This window comes from Dysidea avara, chromosome 7 (genome assembly GCF_963678975.1).
Source record: "Dysidea avara chromosome 7, odDysAvar1.4, whole genome shotgun sequence".
Lineage (NCBI taxonomy): Eukaryota > Metazoa > Porifera > Demospongiae > Dictyoceratida > Dysideidae > Dysidea > Dysidea avara.
In genome coordinates this window covers 10,559,236-10,584,047 of record NC_089278.1, presented here as the reverse complement: position 1 = coordinate 10,584,047, position 24,812 = coordinate 10,559,236, and the positions used below count along the sequence as shown (strand labels likewise).

Below are 24,812 nucleotides of genomic sequence, written 5' to 3'. Positions count from 1 at the left end.
AGCAAGGTCCCCCCCCTCTTTCCAAACTCTGGATCTGCCCCTGCACCACTCACATCAATCTGCACCAAAATACCTCCATCTTTGATTCTTGCATTATTTCCAACTTTTACTGTGTACTGTGACAGATTCAGTGATAAAAACTTATTATTCCAGCAACTTAGAAACATGCTTTTATGCTATTTATTACAGTTAAGCTCATGCTGCTGAGTTTCAAAGCTGTCAATCCATTGAAATGTATGGACTACACTGACCTGTATGCACTGCAAATATACCTAGGTGGAGGACAAAAAACAGAATTATTTGGAGTGGTTTAAGTAGACCCATAAGCTTCCATTGGATTAGTCATCTGTTGGTACTAACTTGCATGATTTTTTAGGTCCCTCTCGACGTTTTCCACACTGTCCAGCACACTAGCAACATTTTCAACCGAAGCTTCTTCGTGTTCCACCAATGACTTGGGCCACTCTGGAATGCTCTCTCTCCTCAGCCATTCGTCCTTCGTTTCCGGTGGTGCAACAGAGGAGGAGCGTTTTTCACTCATAAAGGAGGGTATCTCACTAATCACGGAGGAGAATTGTTGGATCATTTTAGCAGGTCAGGCGTTGAACACAAGGTTGAACACAGTCACTGTTGCTATGGTTACCTAATAGCAAATCGTTCGCATTATTGCTTTTCTAGTTATATTGTCCAAATAGAACGTTAATCAAGTATACGACCAGCACACACACACACACACACATATATATAAACAAACAAGCAAACAAACAAACGATTAGATGTACAGCACTTTAAATAGAATGGTACATGATTAGGCATTATTTAGAGAAGGTTGGTAATTGCTGGCGATTCGCCACCTATGTAATATGTGTGCTGTTTAAGTTCACTTTTTAAGCCTTCACTGTGCAGTTTTTAATCGAATAAGCTATTTCTGGGGTTAGTTGTAGCTATATAGACGATGAGTAGCAGCAGTGACAGTGACGTCGAGTGGGAAGAAGTTGACAGAGTTTTCTCCCCAGCTACTTCTGCTCCAGACTCGACAGCTCAGACACCAACCAGTCTAGAAATTACAGTAAACGTTGATGGTTCCGTGAAAAAGAAATCAACCAAGTCTTTTTTGGAGAGAGCACTTGAGAAATTCAACAAAGAGTTAAAGGAAAACCTCCACAAGTGCAATCTGCTCTGCTTGTTATCACATGGATTAAAACTGAACAGACAGTGTAATCAGCAGCTAGTGCAAGCCCAGCTTTTGTCACTGCTACCTACTGATTTGGTAGCAGATGATTTTGACAAACATGATATCATGAAGATATTGAATTGGTTTACTTTAAAGCATGATGCAGTCTTAGAACTTAGTGTTGGCTTAGGAATGAGCTCTGTACAGCTGAGTGTTTCCTTGTTTCGTTCTTTAGGCATTTCCACCAGGCTTATACTAAGTTTAGATCCACTGCCATTCAAAGAGAAGAAGGCATCTGCAAAGAATCCAAAGAAAACTACTGCAAGCAATAATATATCTGAACCAAGTAGAACTCCAACAAATAAAGATAGCAGAAAGAGATCCTCTTCAAAAAGGAAATTAACATCTGAATCTAAACAAGTCAAATCTCCGTACTTTACTGATAACAAACAAAAGGGTAAAGTCAAGAAGGAAGATGATAGTGGCTCAACCTCAGAAAATGATTTTGAGTATAAGCCACCCCAAACTAGATCTGGAGTGCTGGGTAAAAGACTTCGATCAGCCACAAAGAACAAACCATTCAAACAACCCAGGTCTAAGGCAGTAAATGATGATCCACCACAACTGGTTAGTAGTAACACTGAGATGACACCCAGAGCAAAGATTCCTGTTACACCTACTGAGTTCTATGAGGGAAGAAGTGGTTATACTGCTCATAATAGTTGGATAGAAGTTAAACTATCTGGTAGTTGGGAGACAGTATATTTATCATCACAATCTGTAGGAAATATTGGAATAATAGAAGAAGCAACTGATCATCCACTAGTTTATGTCATAGGAATAGATGAAAATGGCTCAGTGAAGGATATAAGTCCCAAGTATGCCTTCAAATGGTGCACAGTAACTAGAAAGCAACGTATTCCAGGGAGCTGGTGGAGTGATACACTGCAACCTTATTTGACTGATGTAGATTCTGATAAAGAAGACTTAGACATTAAAAATTTGTTGTTAGAACGTCCGATGCCAAATACCATATCAGATTTTAAGGACCACCCATTGTATGCTTTGAAGAGACATCTGTTAAAGTTTGAAGCAATATATCCAGAAGAAAGCCAAGTGTTGGGCTATTGCAATCTTGAGCCTATATATGCTAGAGAGTGTGTACATACTCTACACACACGTGAGACATGGTTGAAACAAGCTAGGGTTGTAAAGAAAGGTGAAGAAGCTTACAAAAGTGTGAAGGCAAGACCAAAGAGAGGACAAAGAGCAGATGAAGAGAGGAGAGTGGATGTATTTGGGTACTGGCAAACAGAAGTATATACCCCTCCACCAGTGGTTGATGGAAAGATCCAAAGAAATGAATATGGCAACATTGAATTATTCCAACCATCCATGCTGCCTAAAGGAGCTTGTCATATTCAGTTGCCAGGAATATACAAGATTGCTAAACTGTTGGATATTGACTGTGTCCCTGCAATGATGGGTTGGGACTTCTCCAGTGGCCATTGTCATCCAGTGATAGATGGAATTGTTACTGCAGAAGAAAATAAGCCCATTTTGTTAGCAGCTTGGGATGAGCGACAAGATGACAGCAGAAAGAAACAGCAGGAAAGAAAACAAAAAAAGATCTATGAAAGGTGGCGTCTGTTAATCCGAGGAGTACTATTAAAGGAAAGAGTACAAAAACATTTTCAAGCCAAAAATATATAATGTGAACATTTACTCATTCCAATCTATAGTCATTTACCCATTCCAATCGATAGTTGATTTTTGTATGACATTTGAGTAGTTGTTGTTTACACATTATAACATAATAATAATTATATTAATATAAAATTAGTAACAACATTACTGCAATCATAGCTACAGTAGCTAAATAATGAACTGAAACATTCAGCAGTGTAATATATACGTGCAACAATCTATACATTATATACAGCAAATGTCAGGGCTTACAAAACAGTAATGATGGGTCTCTTAATACTTGTCACTAATCGGTTGTAGTCAGACACTTCAATGCGTAAACCAGTAATAGTGGTTGTCCTGGATGATATCAATACAATTTGTTTTAACAATTGATGGTAAACTGAGATAGATCCAATTCCATGCAGTACAATTATACCAGGTTGGCCACTATTGCCACTTAGGATCATCTCCAAAGGAGAGTTGTCAACTATTGATTGATCCAGGCGAAGTCTGCAATGGCCAGACATATAGCAGCCCTGGTCAGTGATATTTATGAAAGCAGAATCTACAGTAGCTGTGCTCAAATGATCAGTTTCAATTGACATTGACCTCAATGGATTAAAGCCAGATCTCACTTGTGACCTTCCAACAAATATTCTGTCAATTCCTCGTAATGATATTGTACGACGCCTGTTACTGACAACAGTTAGTGTAAGTTCTTGCAAAGGTAGTAAAGTTGACCCATCATTAACAGAGAATGTGAGTTCACGGTTTCCACTCATTGCATATGGATGAACATTATTGTAAGTAATGCTTTTGATCAGTGTTTCCATTTCTATGCTGTTAATTTTGCCGGATATTTCAAGATGACCATCAATAACATGCGTGGTAATTTTAATTCTGTTGCCAGGTGGAACAGAGGCCTGTGGCACTGACAGTTGCTCACTGCATGACAATAAACACATTAGTGACTCATGTTCTATTGCTGTGTTAGGTATTAGAGCTAGTTCAGCTATCACACCACTAAATGAATCAAAAAATGTTCCTCTATTTCTGGTCCATCTGCCACCAGCAGTTATCAGTGATACCGACTGCTGCGACACTGGTAGACGCTCAGGCAAAGTAAAATTATTTTTTTGAAGTTCACCATTGATGAAAATCTCCAGCGTAGGGAAATTAAACCTGACAGCTACATGGACCCATTCGTTCATTACTGGCTTCCACGGCCAAGTAAATGTTGTGTTCGGAGATGGCAAATTGGAGTCTTGGAATAAATGAATTTCAATAGTAGAATGTGTTCCATACAGTCCTACCAAAAATGTTTCTTGTGCTGAGACAATCACTCCTATGGTGGTAATGTAGCCAGGATCATTAAACAATGTCCAAAGAGTGAAAGTCAGCATGTTAAGATCAAGGGAAAATGTATTTTGGTTTAAGGCCACTAGCCCTCCTGTACCATCAAAATTATACCCTATGCGGTTTATTTCTTTTCCGAATTTAGTTACTCCTTTTTCATCAAGCCATCCTAGATTCCACTCAGCATGAGGTAAGAGATTGGTAGCACGTGATACTCCACATTGCTTTAACTTCACATCTACAGAACGTTGGATCTTATCACATAAACCATTACCAGTCCTGAAAGTGATACTTGCGGAGTAATCCATTTGTAAAGAGTCCTCATCACAGAACACAGCATCGGGTGCTATTGCAGCATAATTAGTTTTGTTGTCAGATACCACAAAATCTTCAGTTTGATTTGAATTGACATCAAATGATGCTTTATGGTCATTAACAGACACAACATGAATTAGTACAGTCTTATCTTGTGTGTGCACACCGTCTGATATGTTAACAGTAATTGTGTTTTCTAATTTATGTGGTTCAGTAGCTAATGATCCATACTTTACTAATGATAAGAAATTTGATAGTTCAGTTGCATCACTTGATTTAATAGTGATATGAAAAACTGACAGCTGCTCAATGGATATCCGAGGAATATCACTGATTTCCAGCACTTCTCCATCATTTAAGGTACATCCTACAGCTTGAAAGATATCTACATTAGTACTAAGTGAAAGAACTGGATTTTGGAACTTGATATTGGTCGCAGTAGCATAGGTTTGCAAGTCAATATATGATCTGTCTGGCTTATTAAAAAAGTCATTTTTGAGGTGGTCATGTACAATAACCCTACCATTGATAAGCAAATAAAGTTGTCCAGAAATTATTGATAGTGCAAAGTGGTACCAAGTATTTTCTGTGAGGGTAGGAAGTGACCAACTCAGCCGTCTGTTCCTTCTAGCATTAATCGGAAAGACGATGGTTAGCATTTTTTCCTCAACAATGAAGATATCAAGCTGTGAATTGCGTGCAACTGCCCTAGCAGTGCTATAGACTGCACACAATGTGTTTTGTGAACTTGCATCAGCAATCTTAAACCATGCCATGAATGTGAATGTCGATAGAGTTGGTCTTATCCTAAGAAACCTAGACGAAGAGCGCTGTAATTGTATGGCACCTGGAAAACAGTTTAATTCTTCTGATGAGCAGCTACCACCATCATTTCCTTCCATTGTCAGTGGAGGATGTCCCAATGAAATATTTACCGTGAAATTTGAAACTTTGTCAGCATCACTGATGGAAACACCTTGCAGTACATTTATAGGATCATCTTCTTCAACAAACTGAAGTTGTGTTTTGGACACATTAAAAACTACTGGATGGTTATTTGCAGGTAAGACATGAATGGTTAAAATCTTTTCAGTTGATAGAGGTGGAGAGCCATGGTCATCCACCTTTAAAGTGATGGTAAAGGTGTGGTTCAAGTGGTCATAGTACAACATGTCAACAAGACTTAGCATACATGTGGTTGCATTAACCACAAACCATTCATATGAAGAAATTGAGCAAACTGTCATTCCACTCATACCACAGTCAGCATCTTCCACAACAAAATCGTATTTCCATGATGAATTAAGCTCTGTGATGTAGAAGATTGAGGTACCATTTAACTGTGGAACAAAATTGTTTGTGTCTTTCACAGTAATGTTGACAGTTATTGGAGAGGCTGTAACTAACCCACTGCCATCAACAGCTTCAATAGTAAAGTTATAACTGGACTGTATACACAACGAAAGAGGCTCGACTTGGCGGACATGTCCTTGACTGTTTACCTCAAATGGGACCATAGTATTGGTAATGATTCTATACTGGGCAATCCTAGCATTTTTAGATCCCGGTAAGTCATTGTCTTCAGCTACAATGAAGAAGAGAGTTGTGTTATCAAAGTTTCCTTCAGGGAGAGATAATTTCCACTCTAATTGAGAACTAGCAAAATAAGGTGGACTGCTTGTATCAATAACAGCAACTGATACTTGCCAAATTAAAGTTCTGGTATTGTTGGTAACCACCAGTGGATCTCTATCCATAATTACTACAGTGAAGTTATATGTAACCAACTGTGACAACTTCTGCTGCAACACAAATTCACCTCTCCTACGATTGGGTAATCCAAATGGAAGAGCGTTGAGATCAATAGAAGATGGATCTATAAAATAGTACAGTTGATCATCAATGTCACCATCTTCAGCTACCAAAGAAAACACTGCTTCATGAGATACTTCTGTGTCCCATTCTATTTCAGTATATTTCACTGGCCATTCCTCGTCTGCCACTGGCAGGGGAGCATTATCATTTTCATCTACCAACTGTACACGTACCACAATAGGATCACTGGCCACGCCACCACCATCAACAGCTCTTACTTCAAATTCATACAAATTAATTTCCTTATCATAATCCAATTCATGGGAGTTATAAATAGACCCATTTTGGTAAGTAATGAATGGAACACTACCACTGATCTCATATCTTGCTATTGAACTGTATTGCACAGTTTTGTCTAGGTCACTAGCACTGAAGTTGAAAACATTCCTTATAGAGTTTTCTGGCAATAGTGCAAATGTAAATGGTACTGTTATTTGTGGTAGGTTGTCATTGACATCCACAATAATTACAAAAATGTCTGCAACCGATGAAGCCAAACCACCACCATCAACAGCATGAACCTGTACATTAAATAATTCTTCTCTTTCAGCATCAAATGCTCTACTGTTTGTTAACACTACTGATCTTTCAGCAACACTAAACTCTACTAAATGAAACAAACCATTTGAATTTTCCAGCACAAACCTTGATATCATTCCATATGTTTCCAAATCATTATCAGTAGCTACAATCATCACCCGTAGACTACCAGCAGGGAGATTTTCATCTAGTTCAGCTGTGTAGTTTGTTTGTTCTAGCACTGGTGCATTGTCATTGACATTTTCAATGGATACAAGTACAGTAGCATATGATGCAAGAGAGGGGTCACTCTGAATGTAACTGATGACCGTGAAGTTATACATCTGCTGTGTTTCAAAGTCTACTGCTTTGGATAAAGTGATAAGCCCAGTGGATTCATTAACAACAAAAGGTATATCATTATTTACTACTCTGTAAGCCACTACTCCTTCATCACTACTGGTAGAGTGTAGCTGAATCACAGACACTCCTGGCTTAGAATCTTCAGGCAGTGATTCAGCATACATACTGGCAAACAATGGCACAGTATCAGGTATGTTTAATAAATTAATGGTCACACTGGCTGGAGTTTCACTGGACTTCCCTTGCATATCTAAAGCTGAGACAGTAAATTTATACACTGAAGGATCATTTTCATAATCTAATGTTCTTGAAGTTGTGATCACTCCAGATGATGATATGGCAAATGGAAGATCTGTCTCATTTGAGGACAGGCTGTAGTCCACTATTTGGTTGAAGCTAGAACTGCGATCTCTATCTACAGCAAACAAAGTGAGCACATGAAATCTAACTGATGAATTTTCATAGATGTCAATTTGGTAATTGGTTTTATTAAACTCAGGAGCATTGTCATTTATATCATTAACAATTACAGTTATTTCAGTACTATCAGACTTGCCACCTCCATCAGTAGCTCTTACCCTGAAGTTATACCTAACTCTGCCTGTATCAGCATCTAATGGTCTTGTACTTACTAGCCTCCCAGCTGTGTCTACAGTAAAAGGAACTGATTTAGGTAAACTATACTGCACTCTACCAAATCTATCACTGCTATCTCCATCTGTAGCCATTATATCCAAAATAATTTCAGTACTATTACTTTCACCTATTCTTTTCGTGTATCTTTTCTTTTGAAACTCTGGTGAAAACTCATTCTGGTCAGTAATATTGATAATGACTAAAACTGGATCAGATGATTTGTTAGTAGAATCCACTGCAATCACATAGAAGGAATAACTTGATGGATCATTTTCTGAATCAAACGATCTTCTATTAGTTATTTCAGCTGAGTGACCCTTTTTGTTAATAGGTCTTATAGAAAATGGAACATTACGATCAATAGAATATTTTAACTCAGTAGATGGATCATCTGGGTCTATGGCAGACAAAAACAACCTTAGTCTATTTTGTGGCCTGTTCTCCGGAAATTCAGCACTGTACATGTTAGCTCTGAAAACTGGAGCACTATCATCAACGTTTATAACAAACAGAGTGATAAATGCAACATTTGAAGATGTGTGCAGACCATCACTGGCTACTATACTGAATGTATATACTGATTTTTCCTCATAGTCAAAACTATAAGTTACCAAAAGGCTTCCATTGGGTAGTACCATTAAAGGAAGCATGTCAGTAGAATTAATGAAATACTGAAGAGGGTCATTGTCAAAATCACATGCTATTATTGAGAAACCCATCAGGCCAATTGTATTTTCTTCAACAGTTATATTGACAGATATGAACAAATTAACACCAGAATCATTACAACAGCCAGTAAGGCATCTGAAAAAGACTGGTGCAACATCATTTTCATTGATGACTGTAATATTAACTGTAGCTACTTCCTCAGCAGTAAATACACTATCGTTCAAAGATATCTGTAAAGAGTAACTTGTACTTCTTTCATAATCTAATGGTTGCTTCAGCACCACATAGCCATCTTCAGTAACAGCAAATAATGTTTTATATTCAGAATGAAGAGAGAATGTTAGTGTTAATCCATCTGGATCTTCAGCTTGCAACCGGACAAGGGCATTATCAGGCCACCCTGTTCTGTTTGCAGGGTAATTATTTTCTTTTATGATAATGCTGTATTTGGTAACATAAAATAGTGGCATTTCATCATTTATGTTGCCAAGTGTTATGAATAAAGGAGATGTATTGGAGTTCCCTCCTTCATCAGAAGCTGTTATTGTGATATTAAATTCTTTAGTCCCATTTTCATAATCAATTTCAGAAGTCAAATAAATTATACCAGTGCTTTGGTCAATTTCAAAAGGTGCTTCTAAGGGTGAACGCTGTGCCATTCTGTATTCAGCAACATTGCCAAATACAGGACCAGCATCTCTATCAGCTGCCATGACAGTATATACTGTAGTGTTCAGCTGTTGCCCTTCCTGGACAGTAATATTGGCTGGTAGGTTAGTAAACTGGGGAATGTACTCATTCACATCAGCAATAGAAACATTGACATGAACTGGAAAGCGGAACTTTCCTCGTGCAGTATCTTGCACCAAAACATCAAACTCAAACAAACGACGATTGGTTTCATAATTGAATGACTTATCTGTTGTAATAACACCAGATACTGCACTGATACTAAAAATATTGCGTGCATCGTTTGACAACCTGTATCGAATTCGACGAAACTGTGACGAGACATCACAGTCTGTAGCAGTCACCCTTAACACACGGGTACCAGCATTCTTGTTCTCTTCGACCTCTCCACTGTAATATGGTCTTTCAAAAGTAGGATCACAATCATTTACATCTCTAAGTGTTATTCTCATTTCTGCTGGCACGTCAGATCTCAGTCCACCCATATCATAGGCATGTATGTGGAAGACATACATCCTAGGACCTTGTTCATAGTCAAGAGAAACATTGGTGGCAACGAAAGTTCTCCTGCCTCTTGTCTTTATATAAAATGGTACATCATCTTCAGAAATTCGGTACTCTTTTATTTGACTGTATATGGAACTTCTATCACCATCAGTGGCACTGATTGTTTGTACGCTAGTCATTGGTGGTAGGTTTTCATTTATGGTTACATGGTAAACAGAATTCTTAAATTCCGGCCTGAAGTCATTTGCATCAACTACATTGACAGTAACTTCAGCTGTGCTTTCACTAGCAAACTGACCATCTGACAAACCAATGGTTGAACTATAGCTCTGTTGAGTATCTTCATAGTTAAGGGAATATCTGAGAAACACATCTCCATCAACATTTATCCAAAATGGTGAGTTTGGATTATTGACAACAAACTGCATTTGGTTTAATTCACCATCTGGGTCATACACTGCAACACGACCAATTGGAACTAAGAATGTTTCATATGCTTCTGATACACTAAATACATAAGATGTCATATTAAAAGATGGCTGATTGTCATTCTCATTACCAACAATAACCATGACGTTAGCATTAAATGTTGAGTTGTAGTGACCATCAGTTACCCACACAGACAAAGCATGCTCAGAATTCTCTTCGTAATCTAATGGTTGAAGTAGATACAAATAACCATGATCATCGATATTAAAGAACAATGATGGATCAATGATTCCATAAGTAAATATATTATTTCCATAGTCTCTGTCGGTTACACTTATCTGCAATATGGCGTTTGTGGGCAAAGTAGCTATTGTAAAATCAAATGAATTTTCTTGTATAGTAACTTCATAACTTTCACTAGCAATAACAGGTGGGAAAGCATTTATGACAGGCACGTGAACAATTACAGTAGCTGTTGTACTGCTTTGTACTTCTCCACCATCTATGGCAGTGACATCGAATGTGAGATTTCTTGCGGTATTTAATTTGAAATAGTCAGTGTCAGATACAAAGAGTACTCCAGTTCCAGAGTGTACTCTAAATGGGCCAGAATCACCAGAGGTCACCACATATTCTGACACAGTTCCATACAGAGGACTACGATCACCATCATCTGCGTAAACTGCTCCCAATGACTGGCCCATTGATGGATAGGTAAAGTTTGAGAGAGTGAAAACCCAACTGGTCTGGTTAAATACTGGGTAGTTGTCATTTTGATCAAGCAATGCTAGAGTGATGTTAGCTTCACATAATCCTGAGCAATTTTCTAACAAGACTGTCAAAAACATTAATGATGGATATATTTCATAATCAAAAGGTTGGACAGACAACAGTTCTCCATTTTCAGACACTTCAAAATGGTCAGCATTTTCACCATCCAGTATGTATGATATATGGACATTATCCGAATCTCTGTCTTTGTCCTCTGCTTGAAACTGTAGCACTGATCCGACATAATTTTCAGTTATATTTGCAAGATAAGATGACGTTAAAAATGTTGAACTGTGGTCGTCCACATCAGTGACTGTTATCTGTACCACAGCATGACCTGTTACACCACTCCCATCAGTTGCTATTAGCAGCAGATTATATACAACAAAATCAAATTCTGCATCTAATGACCTGGAATTGCTGATGGTAACAGTGTTGCTTGAACTACTATAGTCAACCATGAAAGGAGCAGATGTGTCATTAATCCTCACACTTCTAATCACACCATGCTGTGTGGTGCTGTTATCAACATCAGCATCACTTAGTGACACTTGCAACTGCTGGGAAGAAGGTGAGTGATTTTCTTCAAATGAAATTTTGTAAGTGGCCTGGTCAAACATTGGGGAATTGTCATTCACTGGTAGAACATCAACAACAATAGTGGCTGACTGTGTAGAATTGAAGAAACCATCAGAGACGCTAGCAGTAAGAGTGATGATCTGCACTGTCTCATAATCTAGGCCAATAGCTCCAACAAGGAACAAAGACCCATTGTTATACACAACAAATTTGTTAGCATTCTCTCCATCAATTGTAAATGTAAGGGTGGAAACTTCAGAAATTACTTCAAGTGTAAGCAATGGATAAGAAGGTGTGTAATTTTCTTCAATTTCAACTCTATACATTGTATTATCAAACTCTGGGGCTTTATCATGTACGTTTCTGATAGTTACAGTAACATTAACAGGATTGGAAATAATACCACCACCATCAACAGCAATAACACTAAATTCATACTTCACTGGATCACTCTCAAAATCAAGTTTCTTGGTCAGATAAAGGGTCCCATTGGAAACTATTCGAAACGGAAGACCATTGAGTTGACTGGATACTATCATATAGTTGCTTATAATACCAAAGAGTACACCACCATCATTGTCATCAGCAGTAAACATTATCAATGCTGTGTCCTTCGGTGTGTCTTCCCCGATAGATAGTTGATAAAAATCTTGTTTAAAAGTAGGTACAAACTCATTCCTATCCTCTATCACCACAGTCACTATTGCCTTTGCACTGAATACACCATCAGTTGCAACAACAGTCAAGTTGAACTGAGAAAATTCCTCATAATCAAAAGAAGAAATTGAGTGTACCTCATGTAAATTGTTAATAACAAATTTATCAGTCAAGCCAGGAACTTCTTCAAGAGAGTAGGTGATCATGCTATTGGGCTCAGTTCCATCTGCATCATCAGCACTAAGTTGTAACAGGAAACTGGTGTTCTGGTTTTCTACAAATGACACATAATAAATGTCATCATCAAACACAGGAGCATGGTCATTAATATCAGTGATCCTCACAACGTAATGACCAGAGGAATTCCTCCCTTCTATGTCAAAAGCAAAAATATGTAGCATGATAGTATTGGTATCTCCTTCATAATCAAACTCAACTTTGTTTTGTAAAACACCGTTACTATCTATACTGAAGTACTGGTCCCAGGGAGGTGCAATAGTGAAGTTTTGTATGATACCATAAATACCACCATCTCCATCAGTGGCATTGACTTTAAACCATATGTTATCAGCTAGAGTGTTTTCAGCTAAGAATGCTTCAAATGGTTCTAGAAAAACAGGTGAAAATTCATTTAAGTCTAACACATTGACCTTAACATTAGCTGGAGTGGAAGATTCTTGAAGTCCATCAGAGATGTAGACATCAAATTCTATAACTTGCTGGCTTTCGAAATCCAACACTTCAGTAAGCATTAGTTCACCACCACTAGATATGTTGATTCCCTCTATACTAGGAACTTCTCTAAATAAATATACATGTTCTGTTAGTTCAGAGTCATCAAGATCCATAAACTTCAAAGTCCCAATTGTTTTTCCAACTGTAATGTTTTCGTATACCCCAAACTCATAAACTAATGTACTAAAAACTGGTGCTTCATCATTTTCATTGATCACTGATACAGTTACATCACTAACTGCTGCAGGACAAACAACTCCACCAGATGGTGTATTGTTCACATTCATACTTGAATCTTGAACTAAAATAGTAAAGGAATACTCCTTCTTTGAGTCTCTTTCGAAATCCAATAAATGAACTAACCATATTTCTCCTACTTCATTTACTTCAAAAGGCAGTGACTGTCCTCCAGCTAAATTAAAGAAAACTTGGTTAAACTGTATGCTTCCATCTAGATCAGTTGCATTCAGTGTATAGAGTGGCTCCCTGTTAGCAAGAGATGTTTCTGGCACTCTTAAAGTAATTTCACTGTCTGTAATCTGTGGGCAGTTATCATTAATATCCTGAATAATTACAGAAAAATTTACTGAAATTGTAAAGTTACCATCAGAAACAATGACTTCTAATTCGTGTGTTGATGATGAATCAGTTTCAAAATCAAATGATTGGACATTGTAAAGGGTACCATCATCAAATATGTCAAAATAACTGGTGTCATTGGCAACAGTATACATGAGAGGAAGCAAATCACTATTAGTGGTACAGTTATGTTCTTCAAAATCTAAATCAAATATTTGCACTCTTGTGATGTTTCTAACTGTGTTTTCTTCTATTGTGGCTGTTTTACTAAGCCCAATGAACACTGGAGGGTTGTCATTTAAGTTCAACACTTGAACAAATACAGTAGTTGGTGCTTCAGAAGACTGTCCTGCATTATCATATGCGGTGACTTCAAATCGGTACAAGCATTCATCCTTCTCAAAGTCAAAGAGTTCAGTGTTAGTCACAACACCAAATCTTTCAGTATTGATGGTAACATTAAATGGTACATCTCCTAATATTTCATAATGGCTAATTGTGCCAAACAGTTCACCTAAATCACCATCAAAAGCTCTAATCATAAATTCAAAGATGTTGCCCTCATTTACTTTCATAAAATAGTTGGTCTGTTCAAAAAGTGGATAATTATCATTCACATTTTCTACATTAACAGTTATTTCAAGGGTATCAGAAACATGAACTGAATCATTAGCCACAACTTGTAGATGGTAAATAACCATTTCTTCAGCATCTAATGATAACAGAGGACTTAACATCCCATTCAAAGTCAACGTAAATTGGGGGTATTCTCCGACAAAGTGATATGATAGTGTTGTAAGGTTTCCATCCTGATCACTGGCAGACAATATAGCTAGTTGACCAGCCTTATTTTCAATGACACTGATATTTAAGTATTGATTCATAAAATATGGAGTTTCGTCGTTTACATTCAATACAAGTAAGGTTACACTAACTGCGATGGATGATAGGTTTCCTCCATCATGGGCAATAACTGTAAAATGATAAATATTGTTTCCATCTTCATAGTCAAGATCACTACTGACAGACAAATTTCCATCTCTAGTTAAAGCAACAGGCAATGTTTCATCATTGACTACAATAGAGTAAGTTATGTGACCATACAAAGAACTACTATCTTGATCAGTAGCCACAAGATGCTTAACAACTTTTCCAACTTTGGTATTTTCCTCTACCATAACAATGTACTCAGCTTCAGTAAACACAGGTGAGTGCTCGTTAACATCTACCAGTTCAACTGTGAAATATGTAGTAGCATTTCTATTGCTACCATCAGTAGCAACAATGTGTACAGTGAAATTCAATATTTCCTCTGTGTCATAATCAAATGATCTAGTTGTGTACACATCACCAGTTGAGGAATTGATGGCAAATGGCACAAACGAGTTATACAATGAATAAATGATAGTTCCATCAGCTCCTGTGTCTTGATCTGTAGCAGATACTGTTATCAGCAAATAACCAGATGGCATATTCTCATTTAGCATAACAATATCATCATGTGATGAAAATTTAGGTGCAAACTCATTCTCATTTTCAACTGTCACGGTGACAGTGGCAGGATTAGAACTACTACCTCCCCCATCAATGGCAGTAACAGTGAAAGAAATAACACTTGGATCAACCTCAGCATCTAATGGTCTGACAAGATTAAGATTTCCACTTTCATCAACTTCAAAGGGAAAGTCTGTATACTCACCAGTAATCATAAAAGAGTCAACAGCTGAGTATTGTGGTGTGGCATCTCCATCAGATACAGAAAACTGAGCATAAGATCTTGCAGGAGTGTTCTCTTGTATAAGCAAGCTAATGTTACTAGGTGACAGTACCGGAGAGTGATCATTTCTATCAAGTACAAACACTGTGAGTGTTGCTTGCTCAGGACAGGTTTGTCCTCGTCTATCTGAGGTTGTCACACTAGCCACAATAGATGATGTTTTCTCTCTATCTAATCGACGTCTTAAGAACACGTTTCCAGCAGAATTGATTCTTAAAAAGGCACCTTTTGTGATCTGAAACTGTACCTGAAGCTTACGTGAGTCAAGATCAACAGTATCAATTGTAGTTATTGGTCTTCTGGGAATATTATTTTCTATAACACTGACATTTAACTGCAGGAATTGAGGGCAAGGAGGATTGTCATTGATGTCAGTTACATCAATGTGTATGCTAACATTAGATGACATGTTACCACCATCCCAAGCTTGTAAAGTGAAGCTGTATACTATGGTTTCATCACTTTCATAATCCACTGGTTTAGACAATATAATTTCTCCAGTTTCACTGTCTATTGCAAATGGAAACATGACATAAGTGTCTGTAGATGTTAAAGTGTATCTAATAATTGAGCCATACAATAATGAAGAATCTGCATCAGTTGCTTGAACTGACAACACAGCAGAATCAACAGAGTGGTCTTCACGAATAGATTCACTATACAGGCTCACGTCAAACATGGGATTATTATCATTGGTGTCATTTATTATGATCTGTACAGCAACAGTTTGGTGTGAGCCTCCTCCATCAATGGCTGTTACAGTCAACGGGATCACATGTGGATCAGACTCATAGTCATATATAACCAAATTTGTTATTACACCATTTCCATCAATGGTGAAAGTCTCATTGGGGCTAATGGAATATGATATGGTACTGTATAATACACTGATATCATCATCACTGGCATGAACTTGCATTGTATTGTTCTCACTGTTCTCCAGAATGTAGAAAGTGTACCTGGATTGACTAAATACTGGTGTATGATCATTCTGGTCAGTAATGTTAACAGTGACTGAAGCTGATATATTCGTCGCCGAACCTTCACCATCATAAGCTAAGACAGTGAATAGGTAGTAAGTGGAGTCTGACTCAGCATTAAATGCCATTGTGTTAGTGATGATTCCTTCTCCAGAACTCTTGTTAAGGGAGATAGAAAATGGAACATTGTCATCAACTATTACATAATTTACCACCTCAGCATGAGTTGATCCATTGTATACAGGTACTTGATCATCATCGCTGGCCATTATCACCAGCCTCATTGTTCCTGGAATAATATTCTCTTGAAGATCAGCACTGTACCTTGACTGCACAAATGATGGACTGTGATCATTGACTGGTATCACAATGATAGTTATGGTAACAGGATCTGACAAGAGGACAGAATCATTAGCTTGCAATTGGAAAGTGATCATTTGCTGATCAGAGTTTTCATAATCTAGAGGTGTTTTTAATTGTATTTCTCCATTATCGGTGATACGCAAGAGCTCTTGAAGCTCTACAGAAGATGAAGATGAAATGAATTGAAATGATGAAGTTAATCCATCTGGATCTATAACATTAAGCTCATAGAGTGATGATACAGGTAAGTCATTTTCTTTTATTGTAATCACTGGTGGTTGTTGAATTATTGGACTGTTGTCGTTGATGTTAATAACTGATATGAGAACAGTAAAAGGTTCCTCAGCAAAGAACTTTCCATCGGTGACCTGGACATACAATGCTATAATGCTTAACGTTTCTTCAAAGTCAAGTGGTCTCTCTAACAAAATCTCTCCACTTTCTGATACAATAAATGCATCATATGTCGAATTTACTAGTGAGAATATAAGATTATTATTATTATCAGTTCCATCATCGTCTACAGCATATATGTTCAAAAGAGGATTGTTAACAGATGGATCAGTTTCTTCAGTAACCTTTATTGTACTACTAACTATTGTAGTATCAAATTTTGGTGTAAACTCATTAATGTCAGTTAATACAATCGAAAAGAATTTCATAAAGCAAAGCCCACCTCTGTCACAAGCTTGCAATGACACATTCCACACAGGTGGTAAGACAGTAAACACTTCATAATCAAGTGGCCTAGATAGGACAATGATATACATGTTTTCTACAACTTTTGAGACAAAGAAACGTCCTCCTGATCCATCCAAAATGACACTGTTGATTATTCCAAACTCTCCTCTATCTTGATCAGTGACATGGATAGCAAGAATAGTGTAATTTACTGGTAGGTTTTCTTCTATGGTCACATTGGTAGGAACAGTAAAATTAGGAGCAAACTCATTGACATCTTGCAGGTATACTATCACCTGAGATTGACCTGTAAAGGAATCTGGATCAGATACTGTAATATTAAATTTGTAAAAATCTGGTGATTGTTCGAAATCAAGTGGTCTAGCATTCTTCAATGTTCCATTCTGAAGAGCCACAAAAGGCACACTATCATCATCTATGCTGAAACTAAGCATGTTGAAAGCAAAAGAAATATCATTGTCAGTAGCAGGTACAAGGAATTCTTCTACAACATTTTCATCAAGATAAAACTCATACAATGGCATTGAGAAAGTAGGAATTTCATCATTCTTATCAATTATAATTATTCTTACAACAGCTGGAATCAAAGACTGCAATCGTCCTCCATCTACTGCAATAACAGTTAAGTTGTATTCATTCGGATCCGATTCAAAGTCCAGTGGTCTAGTATTGGTAATGGTACCAAGCTGGGTTTCATTATAATAGATCATTTCAAATGGGTAAATATCAGGTAGCAAAATATATTGAATAATTGTCCCATGTAACATCTGCATTCCTTCATTAGCATTCCTATCATCGTCAGCTGCTTCAACAGTAACCATTAAATTACCTGATGGCTGATTCTCTATCAAAAACATTTCAATGTAGTGTCTTTTAAACATTGGAGCATGCTCATTGATCGGAAGTACTTTAATGGTAATAATTACTTCAGATGAGTTGAACACTCCATCAAATGCGATTACACGTAGTACATATTGTTGTATAATTTCATAGTCAAGTGGCTGCAGTAGCCATATGTTTCCATCATTATCAACCTCAAATAAATCAGGGAAGTCATCAACAAGAATAAAACTGATACTAGTATTAGTGTCTTGGTCTTCAACAGTTAGCTGCAACAGTGGTCTTGAATGGTTGGTTGTATTTTCAGTCACACTGATAGTGTATTGTGACTGGGTAAAGGTAGGCGCATTGTTATTCACATCCGTGACACACACAGTTACTGACACCAGCTCTGATCTTCTCCCACCACCATCTTCAGCCATCACATTAAATGTGTACTCCTTCTTGCTGTTATAGTCAAGTTCACCAGTCACCACCAATTGTACTGTGTTCTGAATTGCAAAAGGAATATTATTGTTGCTGGAAAGTATGCTGACTGACTTGATCATGCCAAAACTATCACCCCGGTCACCATCACTAATAGTAAATGTAAGTATTACAGTTTCACTTGGAGTAGTTTCATTGATACACAAAGAATATGAATCCTCATCAAATATTGGGTTAAATTCATTTTCATCAAAGACAGTTACTATCACTAAGATCTCAACAACATAACTCCCTCCATCTTTGGCTATCACAGTGATATTATGTGACACATTATTAACATTCTCGTAGTCATACGCAACATTACTGATTAAATGACCAGTACTTGAATTGATACTAAACAAGTTAGAAGGTACCTTTAATTCATATGCCACAGATCCAAACACATCACCACCATCACGATCACGTGCTTTTAAAATTGTCACTAGTCCAGCTTCATTTTCTTTGATGCTTGCCATTTCGGTTTTCCTTCCATTTAAAATCACAGTGTTTTCAGTAATTTCAAACTCGGGGAAAAATTCGTTCACATCTAAAATTTCTATTGTCATGTTGACTATTGTTTCTAGACCACCATCATCTCTGACTCTTACTCTGAGAACATATACAGTCGACCCTGATTCATAGTCAAAAGGAGACTTGTTAACAATACTCCCACCTTTACCAATGCTAAATAATCCTCGTTGATTCAACAGCCTGAATGCAAATTCACCAAAATTTCCAGAATCCGCATCACTAGCCATTACTCTAATGGATCCTCTAGGTATTACAGAATTTTCAGGGATCATATGATAAGAATGTTCAGCAGCTGGAGGGAACTCATTGATATTGGTAATATCTACCCTAACTCTAGCTGTGGAGTCTGCAATGTGATGGCCATCTGATACTGTAACAGTGAAAATGTACCGATCTTCAATCTCATGATCTGGATATCTTGTAAAGAATATCTTCCCATCTGCAGTAATCTTAAATGGATAATGTGCAGGAACAAATGAATACTCAAACAATACTACTCCATCAGGGTCTTCCACATCAAGTGTCCCAACAAGCAAATCTTCTGGCCTTAATATTATGCCACTTGCATTGTTGTACTCTTCTACAGTGAAACGATAGTTAGACTTGACAAATGAAGGTGGATGATCATTGCTATTCACCACAGTAATTTGAACAATAGATGGAACAAGAGATGACTTGTTTCCACCATCTATAGCTTGCACCATAAATGTGTAATTTCTTGGACCAGACTCAAAGTCTACTAGACCATTTAACTTCACTTCTCCATCTGGATTAATCTCAAATGGTACTGATGCATTATCTAATTCATAACGATAAATCCTACCAAATACTGGACCAGCATCTCCATCAGTTGCCCTGACTAACACAACCACAGTACCTAATGATGCCATTTCTTCTACTGTACCTCGATACAGCACACTGTCAAATACAGGGGAAAAATTGTTGACATCAAGAATCTGAACAATTACAGTAGATTCTGAAGTAAATTTACCATCAGAAGTTTGCAGAGTGATATTAAACAGTGTGTCACCGTGATCAAACCGTAATTCTCTGGTGTTGGAAAGAACATTACCTGAACCAATATGAAATTCAGAACCAGGTGATACAATGCTAGTGACAAGATTAATGTATGGATTTGGGCATATTCCTTCCAAGTCTTTATCTCTGACTGAAATAACTTCAGATAAATTTGCACCTTCATCTAATTCAAAGTAGAACTGATGACTATCAAACATGGGTGCAAATTCATTTACATCAGTAATATGAATGATTACATTAGCTGAAGTGATTGACTGCTGCCCACCTTCATCATAAGCAACAACAGTAAAATTATGAAAGCAACCTAATTCAAAATCAGTCATCATGACATTGGTAATCACACCAAAACCAGTATCTGTGTCCACGTTGATGGTAAAAAGGTTCGTACTTGGTTGTAACTCATATCGAATGATACGTGACATGCCTGTAGACCGGCCAACATCACCTTGGGTGTCAGCATCACTAGCTCTTAATGTTAACTGAAATTCATTTGGGAGCAAATTCTCTGAAACGTTTACTTCATAATAAGTTTGTTCAAACACTGGAACATTATCATTTAAGTTAGTTACGTTCACTGTGACTTGAAGAACTGTAGAGTTAAAAGTTCCGTCAGAGACCACAAAGTCAAGTACATAATGGTTTTGTTCCTCAGCATCGATTTCAGTTGTCAAATACAAATCACCATCTGGTTGTAGCTGAAATGGTGTACTAGGCGGTAGTTGCATATAATACGAAAGAGAGGAGATGTTTCCATCTTTATCAGTAGCCATGAGAGATAGAATAGGAGTGGAATACACAGTGTTTTCAATAACAATGATACTGGTTTGAGCATCATCAGGCCATGTGGGAGGTTGGTTATTAACATTTACTAAATTAACAATAACCTCTGATAATCTGGATTTCCTTCCACCACCATCAATAGCTTCTACTTGAAACCTGTAAATTCTTAAATCAGTGTCATAGTTCAGTTCTCTTTCAGTATATAAGTTTCCTACAGAATCAATATAAAATGGTACGATACTTGTTGATATAATATTAAACTGTCTGATGGTGCCAAAAACTGGGCCCCCATCATCATCAGTAGCTAATAGTTGTACTATAGATGTATTTCTTGCAGTCCCTTCCTGGATATTAAGTGTATACTGATCCTTATCTAGGACTGGAGAATATTCATTTTCATCAGTAACAGAAATCCTTAGTTCAGCCATATTGGTTAGGCCTCCACCATCTGTTGCTTGCACTAGTAATACATATTGAATGGGCGGTGACTCATAGTCAAGGACTTGGTTCACACTCACTGCACCACTTGTTTCGTTAACTGAAAATAATGAAATATTGGTCAATTGTTTGTACAGAATCATTCGGTATAGATGGCTCTTGTCCAAATCTACAGCTGTAAATGTATGAACTATCTCATCTACTATGGCACCTTCAGAAGTATCGATTTGATATACCAGTTGGTCAAAAGTTGGAATGAATTCATTTTGGTCTTGAATATGTATCACTACCGAAACAGGTAAAGATGCTATTCCTCCACCATCAATGGCAGTAACACTAATACTGTATTGTTCTGCATCTTCTTCAGCATTGAATGACCTTGTAGGCCAAAGTGAACTATTCACTATCTCAAATGAAGCCAATGCAGGTTCAATACGAATGTCCATGATTCTTCCATAGAGTGGCCCCGCATCCAGATCAACAAATTCTAGTGCCAATAGTGCTTCAGGATTAGCATTTTCCTCCACCTGAAGCTCTCTGCTAAAATCTGTAGCTTTTGGTCGATTGTCATTTTCATCAACCACAACTATTGTAGCATTGACATTTTCTGGACATGATTCACCTGTTGTATAATAAATTACCACCTCTAAGTGTATTAACTGATGGACTTCATAATCTAAAGGAGCTAACAAAAGCACATTTCCATTTTCATCTACTGTAAACAAAGAATTATTAGTCACAAAAGAAAATGAAAGTATGCTATTTTCTTCTTTTTCTGGCACATTCACTGTGAATAATGGCTGTCGAGTAAAGCTATTTTCATTTACTGAAACTCTCTCATTAAAGTTGGCTGGACAGGGAAAAATATCAACAACATTTGAAATCAAAATCAAAATGGTTACTTGAGATGCTAAATTTCCTCCATCCATAATTTCCAAGATGAAAGTATAGTTGTTTCTCCCACTTTCAAAGTCTAATTCATTCTGAAGAATTAGTGAGCCGTTTGTGTTAAGTAAGAATGGGAACTCTGGATTAGATAAGACTGAAACAATCCTGTAGCTAGAAATAGTGCTGAATTGTTCACTAAGATCATCATCGGATGCAGTAAAAGTAACCACCACACTACCAATGTTAGTATCTTCTGGAATGGTTACAGTGTGAGGACCATCAAATTGTGGATAGTGATCATTAGCATCAATTAAACTAACCATTAACAAGATTGTATCATTTAAGTTGTCAATGTCCAATGCTACAACAGTTATAGTGAACTCGTCAATTCCATTCTCATAATCAAGAGTACCTTTGGGCACAACAGTTCCATTAGAATGTAAGACAAATGGAAGATCATCAAAACCGCCATCATCTAATATTTTATATGTTACATACGAATATTCTGGTGATTCATCATGATCGACTGCAGAAAGAGCAAATTTAAATTGGGAATTCTCAGTGACATTGAAGTGATACAGTTTCTCTGTGAACATAGGTGGGTTGTCATTTTTGTCAACAATAGTCACATTTATTTGTAATGGATCTGACTGATGTAAACCATCAGATGCCACTAAACGTAATAGAAAATGTCTTTTCATTGTTCTATTTTCATAATCAAACTCCTGTTTGTTCACTATAATCGGGTTTCCATTTAATTGATTTAAAACAATTTCAAAAGCACCCCTATGACCCCACAAGTCATAGTTAAATGAGCTTTGAATTTCACTGTCTCTACTTCTAAAAAAGTCAATGCGTTCACTTGGTTCAACTGTTTCCAAGTCTTTATCTTCAATTTGTATTTCTAGTCTGAAATCTCCTGGCTTAACATTTTCATCCAAACGCGCATTTAACTGAGACTGTAAGAACACTGGAGGCTCATCATTCATGTTGAGAACTAAAATGGTAATATTAGCAGTGTTTGTAGAATTGAATTTACCATCATTTACTATGACAAGAATAACAATTTCCTGCTCACTCTCAAAATCTAAAGGTGAATTTAAAAATACTGACCCATTTGATAAGATAGTCAGCAGAGAACTGTTTATAGCAGAGAAGGTAAAAGGTGTTATACTTCCGTCAGGGTCTCCAACTTCTAAATTTAAAATTGGGTCAGATGGAATCAAGTTCTCTTGAATAATTACCTCATATGTTTCATTCTCAAAAACTGGACGATGATCATTTATATTTATAACATTTATCACACCTGTAGCATTTTCAGTACAGTTAAGTTCTTCATCTCGCACGATGATGGTCAGTGAATATAAAGCCACTGTCTCATAATCCAGTGTTTCTAAAAGTATTAGATAACCTTCTGGGGTGATGGAAAACTTCATAGTATTTTCAAGAATTTCTAATGTAAAGCCACTAGAATTCGTGGTATCTTGATCAGTGACAACAAACTGAAGCAGCGCATTTTCAGGAAGACCAGAAAATCGAATGGGATAAGTCTCTTCTGTCACATTCATCTGCAATATTCTTTGCCTAAACGATGGACAAAATTCATTTTCATCTATTAAATTGATAGTAATGGTTGCTCGTGATGACATTCCTGATCCATCATTTGCTTCAACACGCAACACAACAGTTCTTTGAGCTGGATCTTCATAGTCCAATTCTGCTATTACTAGAACACTTCCATTACTCCTTACACTGTAATAGCTACTGTTTGTTACAAGAGAATAACGTACCATACCCCCATGCTGAACACTCCCATCTGCATCTGAAGCATTTAAGGTAAAGATAATTGTTTGCGGATTTGTGCTCTCTGGAATGCTAAGTTCATAAGTGGGGTTGGAAAATACTGGGGGATGCTCATTTACATCCATCACTTGTATCTCCACAAAAGCATAGTCACTTTGGTTAAAAGGATCACTGGCTTGAACTGTGATATTGTATATCCTTCTGTCATTCTCATAATCAAGCTCCCTAACAAGGAAGATTGTACCATTGCTGTCTATAGAAAATGGCAATGTATCAGTATCTTGAAGTGTATACTGAATTTCGTTGTACTGGAGGGATGTGTCATTGTCTGTTGCAAACACACTCAGTACATCACCCTGATAGTTTTCAGAAACTGTTTGATTATAAGTTGACTGGCTAAACTCTGGACTGTTGTCATTTACATCATCAATATTCACAACAATTTGTAGTAGCTGAGATGCAGTAAATCGACCTCCATCAATGGCTTGAATTAACACAATAAACTGCCTATCTCCATTCTCATAATCAAAAGTCAAATTGTTAGTCAAAACATAGGAGCCATTGTTCGAAGTTCGCTGCACTATAAAGTGAGGAATATTTTGTGTAATGAACACTTCTCTGATGGTTCCTTGACCAACTTGACTGGTGAAGTCCAAGTCATTGT

The 24,812-nt window shown here is 37.1% G+C and overlaps 3 protein-coding genes across 4 annotated transcripts in view; 1 reads left to right on the top strand and 2 right to left on the bottom strand.

Annotated features, from left to right (window-relative positions):
* LOC136262433 (protein FAM227B-like) overlaps nucleotides 1–819 on the bottom strand; it is a 3,395-nt gene extending 2,576 nt beyond the window's left edge. The window contains exons 1-2 of one of the 2 annotated variants that reach the window (XM_066056701.1): nucleotides 788–819; nucleotides 361–643 (exon numbers count right to left, since the gene is read on the bottom strand). In XM_066056701.1, coding sequence (XP_065912773.1) covers nucleotides 361–586 — 226 coding nt within the window. In that variant the 5' untranslated portion in view covers nucleotides 587–643; nucleotides 788–819. Of the gene's footprint in view, nucleotides 1–360 lie in introns of both variants that reach the window. The other variant, XM_066056700.1, reaches the window with a different exon arrangement.
* LOC136262432 (DNA repair protein complementing XP-C cells-like) lies at nucleotides 794–3,025 on the top strand. The gene has a single exon (XM_066056699.1). It carries the CDS (start codon nucleotides 956–958, stop codon nucleotides 2,885–2,887), a length of 1,932 nt encoding a protein of 643 aa, XP_065912771.1. The 5' UTR covers nucleotides 794–955; the 3' UTR covers nucleotides 2,888–3,025.
* Nucleotides 3,014–24,812, bottom strand: part of LOC136260144 (uncharacterized) — a 37,782-nt gene continuing 15,983 nt past the window's right edge. Inside the window, exon 19 of the mRNA XM_066053770.1 lies at nucleotides 3,014–24,812. Coding sequence (XP_065909842.1) covers nucleotides 3,130–24,812 — 21,683 coding nt within the window. The 3' untranslated portion in view covers nucleotides 3,014–3,129.

What these genes read in the sequence shown, in the direction of transcription:
- LOC136262432 (XM_066056699.1), top strand. Translation starts at nt 956, where the DNA reads ATGAGTAGCAGCAGTGACAGTGACGTCGAGTGGGAAGAAGTTGACAGA.